Genomic DNA, 18,611 nt, shown 5'->3' on the forward strand with positions numbered 1-18,611 from the left:
GATTGAAGGAGCCGGCTGTTAACTGCGTGAGACCATCTTTTTAATTCCGCCTTGCTTTTCGAATATGACCAATTCTTGTGCATTCTTTATTAATGTCTTAAGACTGGTACTTTATTCGCTTTTCGTGATTTTTTTCGCCGATTACTATTTTATGATAATTGATTTTAAAGGAAATAAACTTGATGATTTCATTTCGTAGGACATTCCCTCAATACTTATGGTAAAAATTTAATAAAATTGTTATTTTATCATTGTTGTTTGTGTAGTGTTTCAAAAAAGTAAAAGCGAAAATTTTGGGTTTTCAACAGTGAAAAACGAACATAGTACCAGCCAAGATATATTCATTTACAGGTTTGTGTGTGTATGGTTCTTAACCATAATACACACACACAACCAAAACTCGTTGACAGATAGTGTACTTCGCGAGAAAAAATTGTATTCAGCTGTTAACGGTACACTACCTGGTAATTATGTCATGGTACCATTAAGTGCTTTATGGTTTGGAGGTTTTCTCAGAAAAAATCCAAAGGAATTTGAATTTGGTAAAACCATGTTTCCAGTATAGCCCAAATCCATTTGATTTGAGATAATCTCCAAAACCCGTTTCCACTACGATTAATGGCCGGTGCTATGTTCGTTTTTCTCGACATTTTTTCGTGATTACTTTTTTTAGATAATAGATTTTGAAGAAAAAAAAACTTGCTGATTTCATTCAGTAGGACATTCTCTCATTACTTATGAAAGAATCTTTAAGAAGAAGTGTATAAAAAAAGTAACCCGTGAAAAATGTGTGTGTTTTAACTGTGGAAAAGAATACAGTACCAGGCTTTATGCGGTCTTATTTGTCAGCAGTGACGTTTTTGACAGCGATTTTGTTGTGATTAGCATTTATATTGCATTCAGCATATACCTTGTGGTCAGCAATTAAGTTTATGAAACGATTTTTTAAATTATTACTAAATTTTGTAATTTCAATAAGAAATTGTCAGATTTTAAGAAAAAGTGCTGCTCAAAAATCCCAATAATAACCGACATTCAATGCTAACCCAGTGTTGCATTTGAATTTGGAAAGAGATTTGCTGCAAATCTCCTCAAATAAGTAGATTTGCTCACATTGAAAATATATGGGACACCTCGTTGCAAAACACGAGATTTCCGAAATCTCGTCGCAAATCTAGATTTGCTCCAAGTGTCATATTGTCAATTTAATAGTGAGGTTTGTCTATAAAGTTCGTCGAAGGGATTGCATATCTTGCTTTGTGAAGCGCTTTCCTAAAGAAGAAAGAACACAAAATTCAGTCGGCAAGCCATAAATGGACTTTGTTCAGAAAAGCGCACGTCCCAAATTAAAGGTATACCTTTTATTTGATATACCACACATATCCCAGAACTGTCTTTCGTAGAACAAACCTTTCAGATTTCTGTTTCGAAACTGGGGGCAGGACACTATATCCACTCTGGAAGCCATAAATGGACTTCGATCAAAAAAGTGCATATACCAATTTATAGCAAAGATCAGTACCTTTAATTTGGCGTTCCACACTTATCCCAAAACTGTGTTTCGTATAACAAACGTTCAAGTTTTTTGTTTCGAAAATGGAGGGTAGGGCTCTAAATCCAGTCTGGAAGCCATAAATGAACTTTGATCATAAAAGGGCATACACCAAATTAAAGAGATCAGTACCTTAAATTTGGCGTTCCACACTTATCCCAAAACTGTGTTTCGTATAACAAACGTTCAAGTTTTCTGTTTCGAAAATGGAGGGTAGGGCTCTAAATCCAGTCTGGAAGCCATAAATGAACTTTGATCATAAAAGGGCATACACCAAATTAAAGGGGAGATCAATACCTTTACTATGGTATACTACACATACCCCAGAACTGTTTTAAGTAGAACAATCCTTCCAGATTTCTATTTTGAAACGGGAGGGCAGGGTACAAAATCCAGTATGGAAGCCATAAATGGATTTCATTCAAAAAAGTGCGTACTCCAAACTGAAGGAACGATCAGCAGCTTTAATATGGTGTACCACACATATCCCAGAACTATTTTTCGTAGAGAAATCCTTCCAGATTTCTATTTTGGCACTGAAGGGCAGGACACTAAATCCACTATGGAACCAAAGCGGTAGAACAAACCATGACATAATTACCAGGTAGAGTACAGTAAACAGCTGAGCACAATTTTTTTTCGCGAAGGGGACTATCTATCAACGAGTTTTGTTTGTGTGTGTATTTTAGTTAAGAATCATAACACATACAAACAACTAAAAATAGCGCGAACTAGTTACATACTCAAAAGCAGAGTTGCACTTATCATTGATTTTGAGAGATAGTACACTCAATATTTTGTTGTTGGACAACTGCCACACAGCTCTAGTCAAATTTTCGCTCGCAAACACATGGTGACAAAAAACGATACATTTGTTTGAACAATCTGACACACTTGTTGGACGATAAATTTGCATTTATAAAAACTAAGCTTTTTTATGTACAAATAAAATTATTATGTATGTAAAAACATGAAAACACTGGATATGCAATGAAGTCGAAATAACTCTCCAATGCGTATAATTTGCATCCGCCGTTTTTCATTCCAAACAGAAAAATCGTTTCACTATAAATTTACTGAAGATCACAAGTCAAGGATGGTACAAAAATATATTCATTTACAGGCAGTGGCAGTTGCCCAATAACAAAATATTGAGTACACTATCTGTCAAAATCAGTGATTAGTGCAACTTTAATGTTAAGTATGTTATTGTACAAGATCGCGGCATTTTTTGTCGTTTGTGTGTGTTATGGTTCTAAAATAGAATTCACACACACAACCAAAACTCGTTGACAGATAGTACACTTCGCAGCTGTACTCAGCTGCTTACGGTACACTACCTGGTAATTGTGTCATGGGTGGTACTATGTTCGATTTTTGCGAAAAATTTTCATGATTACATATTTTAGATAAACGATTTTGAAGCAAACAAAATTGCTGATTTCATAACGACATTTCTTCTTTACTTATGGAAAAAAATTCATAAAAGCTTTATGTTATCATTGAGATTTTTGTAGTGTTTCAAAAAAGTAATCGTGAAAAACCTGTATTTTACCGGTGAAAAAATAAAGGAGTACAAGCCATCAGTTGACATATTAAATTAGTTGTAAATTTCATGCCATAAAAATTAATAAGTAGTTTATTGAATTTTAATTTAAACGATAAAGGCTTATAATATATAAAAAATATTTTTTTTTGCTTTCATACATTATAATTTATAATGGTTATGCCAAGTGCGAATTTAAAAAGGTGGTCTCACGCGAGCAGCTGTTAAAAGCAGGCCAAGTTTGACAGTTTAAAGAAGTCAGATTTTTGTTTATATTCTCGTTGTTATATTCTCGCATACCCTGCTCATGTACGAACACGTATACACACACGCACCCAAATTTCTTTGTGTGTGTTGGCAAAACGCCGATCAGCTTGATGACAAGATGGCAGATTGCACCATGTGATTTGTGGTTGTTGTACAAATGAGACCACCTTTAATTCTTTCGCCATGGGTTAGCCAAAATACATTGAATTTAATATGAATACATTATTTTTCGTTAAGAGGATCAAATGTTAATAGCCGGCCAATTTTAACAGCATTAAGATGTCAGATTTGCCGAAATGTGTTCGTTTCGTCATATCATGCTTTAAAGAAATGGGAAAATTTACATTTTGGGACGCTCATTGAAAGCACAACCACAGTCGCTGTGCAACAAGTCATTTTCTTACGCAAAATAAACGCGATCGTCAAACTTCTAATTGTAACTGGGTCTTTGTCAGTGTTAGTGATGTTGCTCACATGTACTCTGGTTGGAAGTGTGCCATATCTATTCACATCTGCATATCGTATAATCTTCTCCAGCAGGATGTTAAAGAGATCACACGATAGACTGTCTCCTTGTTTTGGTATTAAATGGTTCCGAGAGATTCTTTCCTATTCTTACTGAGGAACGCGTATCACCAAGTGTCATCCTGCAGAGTCTTTTGCAGGGATACCAAACGCAGACATGGCTTGAAATACCTTTGAACGTGAAGAAGTATCGAAGGCGGCTTTGTAGCCAACAAAGAGATGATAGGTGTTGATTTGTCCTCGGGTCTTTTCCAAGATTTGGCGCAGGTTGAATATCTTGTCTAGGGTAGATTTACCAGGTCTAAAGCACATTCCGTCTCGTCTCCTTTCTTGTATACGGGACATAGTATGCTGAGGTTCCAATCATCGGGTATGCGTTCTTCTAGCCAGATTGCGCAGATAAGCTGATGCATACGCCTTATCAGCGTGTCGAATCCGGTCTTAAATAGTTCAGCGGGTAACCCGTCGGCTCCTGCTGCCTTGATGTTCTTTAGTCGGGTCACTGCTACGTGGACCTCATTCTGACTAGGAGGTAAACATTCTATATCATCATCAGGGATTGGTTCTGCGGTATCCTTTTCGCCGCCAACATCGGACACTAGCAGTTGGGTAAATTGTTCTTTCAATATCCTCAGCATGTTATGTGTGTCAGTTACCAGATTTCCTTCTTTGTCTCTGCAGGAGGATGTGCCTGCACCAAAGCCATCGGTTTGATGTTTAATTCTATGGTAGAATTTCCGGACTTCATTCTGACTCCTTTCCATTCCCTTTTTCTTTCTGCGGAATAGACGTTTCTCCTTTCTCCTTTTCTCCTTTTCTCCCGATACTACTCCCTGATCTGGCGCGTTGCTACTGATTGCAGGGTTGCTCTATATGTCGCATTCTTGGCTTCAGTAGCATCTTGACACTCTTGGTCGTACTATGAGTTTCTTGGAGGAGGCTTCCGGTAACCAAGTACGGATTTCGCGGCATTTTCCATGGAGTGGGCAATAGTTTGCCACTGCGCCATTATATCATCGGAACAAGGAGTGCTTTCATCAAGCAGTTGGGTCAGTCGAGTGGAGTATGCCGTTGCCATTTGTTGTGTTTGCAGCTTTTCAATATCCAGCTTCCGTGCAGTGTCAGATCGGTCTTTCCTCGCCATGTTCAAACGGGTGCGAACCTTTGCTGCAATGAGGTAATGATCCGAATCTATATTCGCTCCACGGATCGACCGTACATCTAACACGCTGGATGAATGCCTTCCATCTATCACAACTTGATCAATTTGGTTTCTCGTGTTTTGATCGGGTGACAGCCATGTGGCTTTGTGAATATTTTTATGTTGAAATCTGGTGCTATTAACTACCATCTTTTTTGCCGCGGCCAAATCTATCAGCCTCAACCATTTGCTGGACGTTATCTCGTGGAGGCTAAACTTTCCGACTGTTGGACCAAGAACGTCTTCCTTCCCTATTTTCGCATTAAAATCTCCCAGAACGATTTTAATATCATTGGCGGGGCAGCGGTCATATTCTCTCTCTAGGCGCTCGTAGAAATTATCCTTGGTCTACTCGTCTTTGTCTTCCGTCGGGGCATGGGCACAAATAAGACTGATGTTGAAGAATTTGGCTTTTATGCGGATTGTGGCTAGCCTCTCATCCACCAGAGTAAAGCTGGAGACTAGGTGTTTCAGTCTTCGACTAACCACAAATCCGCAGCCAAATTCATGCCTCGTGTTGTGGCAGCTATAGTATAGTTCGTCACCGTTTGGTGTTATAGTGACGTCATTCCCAGTCCATCGCACTTCCTGTAAGGCGGTTATGTCTGCCTTGTACTTCTCTAATACATCCGCCAGTGCGTATACTGCACCTTCTCTATAAAGAGTGCGGACATTCCAGGTGCAGATCCGCAAATCATGGTCCTTTTTTCGTTTGCGTGGGTCGTCAACGTTGGGGGGGTCCGTTTTAACTATTTCTTTGTTTTTCATAGTAGTTCTATGTTTTCCGGGGCGGGTGGCTGGCCCAGCGCCCCAACCGCAAGGGTTTGTGGATCTTGCTCCAAGATCCGACGCTCACCGCCAATCGCCCCTAACTTGGGAACAGACGCTGATGTTGGCCATTGGTTATTTGAAGGCGCCAATAACTCGCCTTGTCATCTCGAGTATCATTGTCACTCAGTATTTAATTAAGAGCCAGTGCCACCTGACTCCTAACTCTCGAAAATCGCTGACTGCCCGCGGCCGTATTTGCAGCTACTCCGCAAAAAAAGCTTTCCACCATCCGCAACCTGTTGACGCGCCCGGTAGCTTTCAGCTAAAAGTGGTGTGTGATGGGCACCACACAAGTCGGAGCTCAAAGTTCCAGCATGTGTGGTACTCATAGTCATTCCGTATCGGCCGGGACTGTCACGAATGCAATGTGCTACGTAATGATCGCTCAAGGGATGGAGGAGGGGGATTGGCCTTCGTGATACACCATTCCGTGATACACCATTCTCGCCTGCGCCTGGTGCTAGTGACCCCTACATGGAGTGCATGGGGAGAGCAGTCAGGTCTGGAACTGCCGAGAGAGAGCCATACAACGTGGTTCTAGGGGACTTTAAAGCACATCACACTTCATGACATTCTCCCCTAAGTAATGAATAGCATAGCATAGCTTTATCGGAGCAGATTGAAAGCTCCACGTTTTGCACGGTGAATCAGGATGCCCCCACTAGGATTACGAGCAGCTCGCCAGACATTTCCATTGCATCTTCTGAGTGACGCACCCATCATCTCTTTGGGGTCAGACCACCATCCCATAATTTTCACCATCGACCGACCACCCGACTTCATAACCTTTGAACGCAGGACCTTTATCAATCATAAGAAGGCCGATTGGGCTGGATTCAGAGAGTATACCAATCGCAGCTTCAGTGAACAGCCACCCGCCTCTCATGTGCTTGTGGCCGAGAAGAAATTCCGAGACATCATTAACGCAGCAGCCGCTCGCTTTATACCAGCCGGTCGAATACCGCAAGTGCGACCCAATTTCCCGGCGCAGGCAGTGGTACTCGCAGACAAGCGTGATGGGATTCGTTGTATGGATCCCACTAACCCCAGAATCAGCGAGCTGAATCTGGAAATAAACAGGGTAGTCAACGAATATAGGCGGAATTTGTGGCTGGAACACTTGGAGCAATGTAACTTAGGCACCGGTTTAAGTAAACTGTGGTCTACTGTTAGGTCACTCTCGAACCCCGGTAGACGGGATGACAGGACCTTAGTCACTTTTGACGAAATAACCGTGACTGATCCGAAGAGATGCGCCGGGTTGTTCAACCGTCGATTTATTATGCATCCCGAGAGTGACAGGGCAAGGAGGAGAGCCATTCGCCGTATTCGTGATGCCCGAGCTGATGAATAGCCATCACAATTTACCGTGGGGGAAGATACGAATGTCATCCGTTGCGCCAAATCATCCAAGGCGTTGGGCCCCGGCGGAATCTCTTTATTGATGTTAAAGAATCTGGTGTTACCTGCAGTTGAGTACCTCACTACTGTCCTCAACCTGTCTTTGACCACTCTTATATTTGCCGATGGCTGGAAAATGGCCAGAGCCATCCCGCTACTGAAGCCTGGAAAGGAACCGAGTTTGGGGGAGTTGTACAGACCGATCTCCCTTTTTTCACAAGTAGCAAAGACGCTTGAGGCATTACTTCTACCGAGCCTCGTAGGAGAATTTCCATTCGCCGAGCATCAACATGGATTTCGAAGACTGCATAGCACAACAACAGCTTTGCATGCTATCACCGCACCCATTTGCCGTGGCTTTAATCAGCCCAGGCCATGTGATAGGAGGGTCCTCGTGGCACTGGACCTATCGAAGGCATTCGACACGGTCAGCTATGCCAAATTATATGAGGACATCGCCAACACGTCCCTCCAGCCAGGCCTGAAATGCTGGATCGTGAATTATCTGTGTGCCAGTCATTTGTGGAATTTAGGGTTAAGAAGTCGAAACCCAGTAGCGTAAAATAGGGAGTTCCCCAAGGTGAGGTGTTATCTCCGGCACTGTTTAAACTTTTCCTATCCTCCATTCCACCCCCTCCAGATGGCATAGAGATTGTATCATATGCGGACGATTGTACGATCATGGTATAAGGTCCCCACCCATTGTTGACATCTGCGATAATTTGAACGTCTACCTCAACGAACTTGCCTCATATTTCGCTGCAAGAAATTTGAAGATATATGCCATCAAATCTTCAGTCACATTGATCGCTACAAATGTGCGTGAGGTGAATGCCAAGCTGACTGACTGTCGATGGAGAAATGATTCCGACCATCAAGTGTCCCAAAATACACATTCTCCCCACAAGCCACAGCAATTTGCGATAAAGTCAAAAGTAAAAACAAGGTCCTCAAGTCACTTTCTGGCAACACTTGCGGTGCAGACAAAGAAACCATGTTGACCACGTACAAAGCAATTGGCCAGTCTGTAGTAAGTTATGCAGCGCCAGTGTGGTATTGCCACCTGTGTGACACGCAGTGGAATATTATTCAGATCTGTCAGAATGTCGCCCTCCGAACTGCGACGGACTGTCTCCTCAGTTCTCATGTGGACCATGACAAAATTACCAGGTAGTGTACCGTAAACAATTGAGTACAATTTTTCTAGCGAAGTACACTACCTGTCAACGAGTTTTAGTTGTGTGAGTATTATAGTTAAGAACCATACTTCAACCAAACAAAAATAAATGGCGCGAACAAGTAACATACTCAAAAGCAGAGTTGCACTAATCACTGATTTTGACAGATAGTGCACTCAATATTTTGTTGTTGGGCAACTGCCACTACCTGTAAATGAATATATCCTGCATGTAGACCACATCCATCAGGAGGCCAAGATCCTACTAGTGCGAAGACATAACTACATGCTGTCTAAGCAAAATCTTTTGGGCTGTTATCGCAGAGACCATCCAAATCCAAATAGATATCCAACGCCCAGAAGCCTTAAGGTAGATCAACATGATCTAGAGTGTGAGGTTCAGCGTTACATGAGAGAACCTCTAGATCAAGCGGCATTACAAGCAGGTCTGGACAACATTCATGCAGACACGGTAGCAGATGCGGTAAATGGCTACCGGGTGAGTGTCGTCCTTGAAGAACGTCCGCCTCCCTTTGCACCTGAAGAAATTGATCTCCCCGGCAATCTAGAGTAGTTTTGGCTCAATTACGTTCCGGCAGATGCAGCCTCTCAACTTCTACAGAGCAAGGATTGTTGCCGACGTGCATGATGTATGTCCCGATTGTAACCAGGAACCGCACGATACACGTTACCTGTTTAAAACTGCCCGGCCAGACCCACTCGACTCAGACCCAGATCCCTGTGAACGCATCCCATCTTAGTCGCAGAGTTCCTGGGTCTTGACACTGAACAAAATCAAGCAGACGAAAGATAGAACACAATAAACTGCTACAACAACAACAACTCAAAAACAGAGTTGCACTAATCACTGATTTTGACAGATAGAGCACTCAATACTTTCTGTTGGACAACTGTAGTGGCAGTAAATGAATATATGTTGGAGAAACAGTTCTGGGGTAAGCATGATACACCAAATTAATGGTACTGATTTCCCCTATAAAGTTTGGTATTCTATTCTGCTTTCGGAATAGTCGCCGAAATTTTTAATTGTTCTGCAAGCGGAATTTGACAGCAGTTTAATGTGTTTGTTTCCATACCAAAACACGTTTTGCTTTTTGTTTTTTTAATTATGGTTGCCTAAAAAGTAATTGCGGATTTTTTAAAAGAAAGTAAATGCATTTTTAATAATACTTAGAATGAACTTTAATCAAATATATAATTGCCATTTTGTTCGATAACCTTTTGCCATCTTCCTGGGAAATTTAGTATTCCACGCTCATAGAACTTCTGGCCTTTATCTGCAAAAAACTGAACCAAGTGCGATTTTATAGCCTCATCATTGTCGAAAGTTTTACCATTTAATGAGTTCTGCAAAGATCGAAATAAATGGTAGTCTGATGGTGCAAGGTCAGGGCTATATGGTGGATGCATCAAAAGTTCCCAGACAAGCTCACTCAGTTTTTGGCGAGTGACCAAATATGTGTGCGGTCTAGCGTTGTCCTGGTGGAATATGACACATTTACGATTGACCAATTCTGGTCGCTTCTCCTTGATGGTTGTATTCAATTTGTCCAATTGTTGACAGTAAACATCCGAATTAATCGTTTGGTTCCTTGGAAGCAGCTCAAAATATACCACACCCTTCCAATCCCACCAAACAGACAGCATAACCTTCTTTTCGTGGATATCAGCCTTTGAAGTGGTTTGAGCTGGTTCACCATGCTTGGACCATGATCGTTTTCGACTAACGTTGTTGTAAACAATCCATTTTTCATCTCCAGTTATGATTCGTTTTAAAAACGGATCGAATTCATTGCGTTAAGGTGTATATCACAAGCGTTGATTCGGTTTGTTAAATGAATTTCTTTCAATACATGTGGTACCCAAATATCAAGCTTTTTCACCAGTCCAAGACTTTTTATGTGATAATGAACAGTTGATTTTGGTATATTTAACTTCTCTCCTATCTCACGCTCAGTTACATGACGATCCAATTCGATTAATGCTTAAAATTTGTCAACGCCGACTATATGAAAAATCAGCAATTACTTTTTGGGCAACCCAATAATTTAGTTTTTTTCGCAATAAATAAGGAGAAACGAACCATTGAAATCAATAAAACATGCGCAAATGATACCGGCAATGGTTTAAATATTGCCACTTTGATTATTTTGCCATTTTCATCACTATAAACAGATTCCTACTTTTCCGCCTATTTTTAGCCAACGTTTCGCCGACGTTTTTTGTTAGAGTTTGACAGCATTCCGCTTGAAAAGCTGAACAGAAAACTCAAATTAAAGCAACGTTGCTAACTTCACGCAGGTAAAATTGTTTATCTTTTGCGTGTTGCCTTTTTAGCATTTGTTTGCAGAGTTGTATTTTTCTACGCGATGCTCTTCAACACGCTCATTCTGTTTAGGCCTTGAAGCCATGACATTATTACCAGGTAGTGTACCGTAAACAGCTGAGTACAATTTTTTTTTTCGCAACGTGTACTATCTGTCAACGAATTTTGGTGGTGTGTTTGCATTAAGTTAAGAAGCATAACTCACACAAACGACGAAAAATGGCGCGACATACTTAACATCAGAGTTTCACTAATCACCGATTTTGATAGATAGTGCACTCAATATTTTGTTGTTGGGCAACTGCCACAACCTGTAAATGAAAATTCCTATTAAATTATTGTGAGCACAAACTATCAGAGCACATTGTGAACATTTAATTACATTTGCAATTTAAATTGTGCGAAATTTATTCTGATGCAGCGACATGTTGCTACTATTTCGCTTTTAGAACTCATTATCACTTATACGGAATGAGTTCGCATTATCTTCGTCACCATTTTTTATAGAGCGTTTTGACAGTTGATCCTGTAAATGTGTGTGCGTGTGTGTATATGTGTGTGAAAAGTTTCCATAGATGAGCAGAGAATTTGCGAGAAAGAAGATAACAACAAAGAGAATGGAAACAAAAAATTGTCATCTTAATACCGTCAAACCAGGCCGGCTGTACGCGTGAGAACAGCTTATTAAATCCGTCTTGACTCACAGCTTAATATTTTGGCGAAAATAGCTGAATAGGTTGATAATTTCCGTACAGAATTTTTTGTGGTAGTGTCACCATTGTATTACTGCCATTTTGCGAGTTATCATTGGTAACTTCACACAGTTATAGTTGATTTTTGTACCTTTTGATTTTTGTCACCTTGTGGCACCCTGTGAAGTAAGAACATTTTTTAATTGAAGGTTATCAACGTCGTTAACTTAATGCCGGTTCACTAGGATATGTGAATTTTGATTGTCTGCAATAGACTAACTTTATAGTTACAAATGTTTAAAAATACTTTTCAATCGGGTTTCCTATCTGTTCTCTATAGCATTGGAAGTAAGCCATTGCAAATTTGGGACAAAAAAGTGAGGAATGGGCACATTAAACGTATAACAGATAACGACATCCAGAGTTTGGTCTTAGAAATAGTTGGAACAAATGTAAGCACTACATTCATTACTTGTCCAGCAGACCCCAAAAAGACATTGGGAATTAAATTGCCCTTTTTAGTAATGATAATTAAAAATGTCAAGAAATATTTTACATTTGAAGTTCAGGTATGAATTTGCATATTGTTATAAATGTTTTTTGTTAATTACAAAATATTTTAGGTTTTGGATGATAAAAATGTGCGAAGAAGGTTCCGTGCTAGCAATTACCAATCAACAACTCGCGTAAAGCCTTTTATTTGCACAATGCCAATGCGTTTAGACGAAGGCTGGAATCAAATTCAGTTTAATTTGTCCGATTTTACAAGGCGTGCATACGGCACAAATTACATTGAGACCCTCAGAGTACAAATCCATGCGAATTGTAGGATACGTCGGGTATATTTTTCAGATCGGCTTTATTCAGAGGATGAGCTTCCACCGGAATTTAAGTTGTTTCTACCAATACAGAAACCAGTACACAAGACGCCTGCTCAAGATATGTGTAGATAATATATTTCGTAATAAAATATTTCAAAATAAATTAAACCAGTACTTAATGCGCGATTAAAAAATTTGAGCGGCCCACCAAATGCCGGCACGCAGGCGCCTCCTTTCACATAGGGTTATGTTAAAGTGACAGTCTGTTATCAGACTCACCCAGACGTTTTCGTCTTTTATGATACCACAGAACAAGAAGAACAATCCAGATCGCTTTGCCCATGAACATTCCATTAAGGAGCAGGGGCAAACTTCTCCAAGATCACTTTAAAAAGCCCAAAAACTTGCGAATGTTCACATCAGATAAATCAGTTCCCAAGAAATGAGGGACACAATGACAGAAACGCCTGATCTAGCCAATGACAAGTCTAGATTAGGCCACTTAATTTTGGAAAGCTCACAACCCCCTCGTGACCATCTGTCATTCATGGCCCTTCAGGCCTGATCTTGTAAACTTAGTTTACATGTCGCTAGAAGCATATGGTAAGGTTAGGTAAGAGTGGCAGTCCTTTACCGACTCAGCCAAATTTTGAAAATTTCTCCCTCGAATAAAATCTTTCTATTCTGATTTGGGGAGATGGAATTTAGAATACCCAAAAACAACTGTTTTGGATACACATTTGACTATTATTTTTTGGAAAAATTATCATAAAATGGGAAAAATGAGCAAAACGAATTTAAAAAAGTTTAGAATCATTTTTTAAATTGCTTTTGTAATGTTTGTTGATTATTCGCGACTGCCGTTGCAGCTACTCCATATATAGCATTCCACTATCTGCAACTTGTGGACGCAATGAACTCTATGCAGCAATAAACTCTACACAAATCGGAGCTCAATGTTCCGGCCTGTATGGTGCTAACAGCTGTCCTGTGCCGGGAATTGGGCACATATCCTGCATGTTGGCGTTTTCCCTTGCCAAAAGGTGTTTAGGTGGCTGAATCTATGGGATTGTTCTTGGGCAGAATACTTTAGTGTGTAGTATAGAGGTTTGCTTCCCCTTCGTTGTCATAAATACTGTGATGGTCTCCATGATACGCCGCTCTATCTAAAATCCTACTTTTATGGAGCTAGAACCTGAAGGAGGCCACCGTTGCGCAGAGGTTAGCATGTCCGCCTATGACGCTTAACGCCTGGGTTCGAATCCTGGCGAGACCATCAGAAAAAATTTTCAGCGGTGGTTTTCCCCTCCTAATGCTGGCAAAATTTGTGAGGTACTATGCCATGTAAAACTTCTCTCCAAAGAGGTGTCGCACTGCGGCTCGCCGTTCGAACTCGGCTATAAAAAGGAGGTTCCTTATCATTGAGCTTAAACTTGAATCGGACTGCACTCATTGATATGTGAGAAGTTTGCCCCCGTTTCTTAGTGGAATGTTCATGGGCAAAATTAGCATTAGAACTTGAAGTTCTAATAGACATTTCAGGGACGCGGCCGCTTTTCTTGGTTGTTGGGACGGCTGCTGAAAAGCGACTTATGAATTTATTCCTACTCCTGTGGAGTAAATGCTGCCAAACGTAGGGCCAAGTACTTTTACTTTTGAAAATTGCCCACGAATATTTCATTAAGGAACAGGCAGAAGACTTCTTGCATATCATTGAGTGCCGCCCGATTCTACTTTAAGCTAAATGATAAGGGACCACCAAATTTTCTGGGAGTTTGTTCCCTATTCCCTTATTCTGAACAATCTTCGAAAATAGGAAATGGGAAAAAAGTAGGTATTCCGAATCGAAATAAAAGGGAGAATGAGACTATAAAATTTGGGAAAAATACCCCTAAACAAATAGAAGGAGTTAGTATAAACAAGAAAAAGCGTGCTAAGTTCGGCCAGGCCGAATCTTATATACATACCCTCCTACATGGATCGTATTGGTCGAGTTCTTTTCCCGGCGTCTCTTCTTAAGCAAAAGAGGATATAAGAAAAGATTTGCTCTGCTTAGAGCGATATCAAGATATGGTCCGGTTTGGACTACAATTAAATTATATGTTGGAGACCTGTGTAAAATGTCAGCCAATTCGAATAAGAATTGCGCCCTTTGCGGGCATAAGAAGTAAAAGAGAGTTATTTATATGGGAGCTGTCTCAGGCTTTAGACCGATTCAGACCATAAAAGACACGTATGTTGATAGTCATGAGAGGATCCGTCGTACAAAATTTCAGGCAAATCGGATAATAATTGCGACCTCTAGAGGCTCAAGAAGTCAAGACCCCAGATCGGTTTATATGGCAGCTATATCAGGTTATGAACCGATACGAATCTTATTTGACACAGTTGTTGAAAGTAAGAATAAAATACGTTATGCAAAATTTTAGCCAAATCGGATAGGAATTGCGCTTAAGAAGTCAAGTCCCCAGATCTGTTTATATGACAGCTATAAAGGTTATGAACCGATTTCAACCATACTAAGCACAGTTGTTGGACATCATAACAAAATACTTCGTGCAAAAATGCATTCAAATCGGATAAGAATTTTGCCCTCTAGAGGCTCAAGAAGTCAAGACCCAAGATCGGTTTATATGACAGCTATATCAGGTTATGGACCGATTTGAACCCATACTTGGCACAGTTGTTGGATATCATAACAAAACACGTCGTGCAAAATTTCATTCCAATAAGAATTGCGCACTCTAGAGGCTCAAGACCCAAGATCGGTTTATATGGCAGCTATATCAAAGCATGGACCGATATGGCTCATTTACAATACCTACCGACCTACACTAATAAGAAGTATTTGTGCAAAATTTCAAGCGGCTAGCTTTACTCCTTCGGAAGTTAGCGTACTTTCGACAGACAGACGGGCGGACGGACGAACATGGCTAGATCGACATAAAATGTCGCGACGATCAAGAATATATATACTTTATGGGGTCTCAGACAATTATTTCGAGTGGTTACAAACAGAATAACGTAATTAGTATACCCCCCATAATATGGTGGAGGGTATAAAAATTATTAATTTAATTGTTTTTCATCAAAAAACAAGGACACATTTTGTTAAGTTCTACCAGCTTAAAAGTCATGTACCCACCACAGAAGGTTTGCATAAGTTTTTCAAATTTATTGACAATAAAAGACGAAAATTCTGGAATTGGTAAATGAATATACATTTGTATGTTGTTGTTGTAGCAGTGTATTGTAGACCGAGGCGACAGACCTTGCCGATGAAGGACTTCATCGGGTCAATCCGGAACGTACATCCGGCTGCCACGGGATATACATAGGTATCAAAATATGTGATTCATGTTTTAAAATCCTTAGACCCATATGTATAAAGAGATGGTGTAAAGTGATACTAAAAAGAGGTCCCTTATTATTGAGCTTAAAGTAGAATCAGGCAGCACTCATTGCCACAGGGATATAGATAAATCCATAGTCCAACAGCCGTCCCAACCAACAAGAAAAGCGGGCGCTGTCTGGAATGTCGATTAGATATTCAAGTTCTAGCTGCATAAATGTAGGTCATTAGATAAAGCAGCGAATCCGGCAGACCACCACAGCGTTCATGACGACGTAGTCGAAGCAAACCTCTATATTGCTATATTAAATAGTTCTGCCCAAGAACGATCCGGTAGATTCAGCTACCTAAACTCTTTTTGGCAAGGGAATACGCCAACATCCACCAGACCACTCTGGAAGCATCTCATTTTAGCCAACGATTGTTGGATGAGGACGGAAAGTTGTTATCACAAGACAGAAATTTCGTGACAGGCTTGCACTATCAAAATACAAAAAGTAAAACAAACATTACAAAAGCAACACTAAATAAGCTTGTAAACTTTTTAACAACCTTTATAACTTCTTAAAGGATTTTACAAAAAATTATAGTAAAATTTTTAGCCAAAGTAAAACAGCTGAAGCAAACAGCTGTTTTCAAAAATTCGAAATTCCTTCTTCCAAATTTTTCCTCTCCCCATTCAATCAGAATAGGAGGATTTTGTTCGAGGGAGACATTAATTTCAGAATTCGGCTCTTAGCGACAACTCTTTATACATATGGGTCTAAGAATATTAAAATATGAACCACACTTTTTGAAACCTATGTATATTCATATAACAATTCTAGAATGCTCGTAGTTTGTCGATAAAACCGAAAAACTTATGGAAATCTTCTATGGTGGGTACATGACACATTTAAACCGGGAGAACCTAACAAAATTTCTACTTAATTTTGATGAAAAAGTGAAAAATAATTTCCGTACATTTTAAATTGACCCTAAATAGTAAGAACGGGTACCATTATTTTATAAAACAATTAAATTCATAATTTTGTATCCTAGCTCCCTTTCATTTGGTTGGGGGAATTTTCACAAGTTTTATCGTCTCATTCTCCCTTTAATTTATATTCAGTATAGCAACTTTTTCCCCTGAGGGATTGTTATGGTGGTGGTGTCTTGAGGTTGGAATTTGCCTTGTGGCAAACCTCCCGATTGTGGTGTCCCTTGCTGCCTTGCCGGTATGCGGTATTACAGGCCAGGGCTCGCCGGATGGGGGTGGTTCTTGCAACCAACGACAACGTTTACACCATACACAAAAAATCACGGAAAAGAAGAGCCCGCGTCCACCCACGAAACGAATTAACATACGCGGCACTGACACGCTGCTTGGCTGGTGTTCTGCCAAGCTTCTGGCCCTCCCTCAGAGACTCCACCAGAGTCTCTCCTTAATGCCCCTAAAGCCATCTGGGACATCCCGTATTTGATACCTTTACTTACTTTTTCTAAATGTAACCTACCACCTTTCTAAATTAGCCTAAGCCAACAACATGTTTAGAATTCCTTTCAATTAACGTTATAAAATTTTAATAATGATCTTTTGGAAGACTAAATACAGGGAAATGGAAATAAAAATCCAGTAAAAAGAATATAAGAAAATTTAACATTAAAAAAACAAAAGAAAATTAAATATAGAAATAAATACTGACCAAAAAACTAATATATTAAATTGTCTCTCACTTATTTTTCCAGGCCAGAACCAGGGCTAAGGCTTAGCAGATGGTGACTGTAGATGATGATGGACCCTCCGCTGAACTGTCCGTCCGTACGTGTATATCTGTTTATAAGTAAGTTTGTGTATATTTCCTTTTTTCTCTTGATTTTTGTACTTTTATTTGTATTTTTTTGTGTTTAACTGGTTTCTCTTTTTTTTCTTTTATTTTGCAGATTTATTTCGATTGTGTTAACTTTTTTTTAAAGGCAGCACAATCGGCTTGCGTTCATGGGGCCAAAAAAACCCTATTCTTAAACCACCAAAGCTACCTAAAATTAGCTCACACCTCGGGCACCTTTCCTCCCAAAGCTGGAAAAGGTAAGTTAACAAAAAAACCAATGCGCAATTGTTCTGCCTAACCACTTTCATTAAAACCTTCCTTTTTTCTTTCACAGAAATGTAGGGTACTGAAACAAAAGGCAGTCAGGTCTGGATTCTGTCTGTCCACAGTAAAAAATGTGATCAACCGTCTGCATAGGGTTCTTTACATGGACATGTCGGTGTGAGCATGCCAGTTTTCTGCGCCTCCCACGATGACTGGAGCGGTGATGGTGACTGGACGTGTTCAGTGACCGAATGGATGGTTATATAGTTGTAGATTTCATTCGTATTTCGTAGGTTTAAAAATTCATTAGCTTGTAGGTATTTTTCATGATTTCGCAGATAGTTGTAAGTCTTTATTTTTTTATCTTTTCAATTAGTTTGTAAACTTTATATTTTTACTTTAGCTTGCAAGATTTTATATTATTTATCTTTTAAGCTCACATTAAGATTTTTAAGTTCAAACGATTTATCACACTCTTGGTTCTTTTGCCGTGTACATTAGTGACGTCCTACACCGTCCATTAGTGGCACAAAATATAGTTCATAAAAACAACAAATGACTAAAGTCTTGGTTTTTTTCGTTCACTAGGCTATTTTAATTGGTTCGGTAAGCAACTCGGTAAGATCGAATTACCACATATCGTTTTTTCCTTCTCACACGTCCATCCGGCTCCAATTCTCGAATCCAAGAGAAAGGAAAAAGTCCAGGAAAACGTCCATTTTCCAAAAATTTCCTGTCATGGCCCTTTTTCCTTTCACTTACCCAAGTTTAGTCATTGCGCACACAACAAACCCAACCATCCTGAATTCACTATCAAATAATGG

At 39.9% G+C, this 18,611-nt stretch overlaps 1 protein-coding gene and 1 long non-coding RNA gene across 2 annotated transcripts; both read left to right on the plus strand.

Moving 5' to 3' along the window:
• The first annotated feature begins 11,727 nt into the window (after positions 1-11,727).
• LOC106094025 (cilia- and flagella-associated protein 20) lies at positions 11,728-12,539 on the plus strand. The gene is made up of 2 exons (XM_013261204.2): positions 11,728-12,108; positions 12,163-12,539. Exons 1-2 carry the CDS (start codon positions 11,833-11,835, stop codon positions 12,490-12,492), a joined length of 606 nt encoding a protein of 201 aa, XP_013116658.1. The 5' UTR covers positions 11,728-11,832; the 3' UTR covers positions 12,493-12,539.
• Positions 12,540-17,443: 4,904 nt separating this feature from the next.
• On the plus strand, positions 17,444-18,343 carry LOC106094030 (uncharacterized). Its single transcript, XR_001222451.2, has 3 exons — positions 17,444-17,535; positions 17,636-17,780; positions 17,858-18,343. It is a non-coding gene; the product is annotated as an uncharacterized LOC106094030 (long non-coding RNA).
• Positions 18,344-18,611: the final 268 nt, after the last annotated feature.

The sequence above is a fragment of the Stomoxys calcitrans genome, chromosome 3 (genome assembly GCF_963082655.1).
Source record: "Stomoxys calcitrans chromosome 3, idStoCalc2.1, whole genome shotgun sequence".
Lineage (NCBI taxonomy): Eukaryota > Metazoa > Arthropoda > Insecta > Diptera > Muscidae > Stomoxys > Stomoxys calcitrans.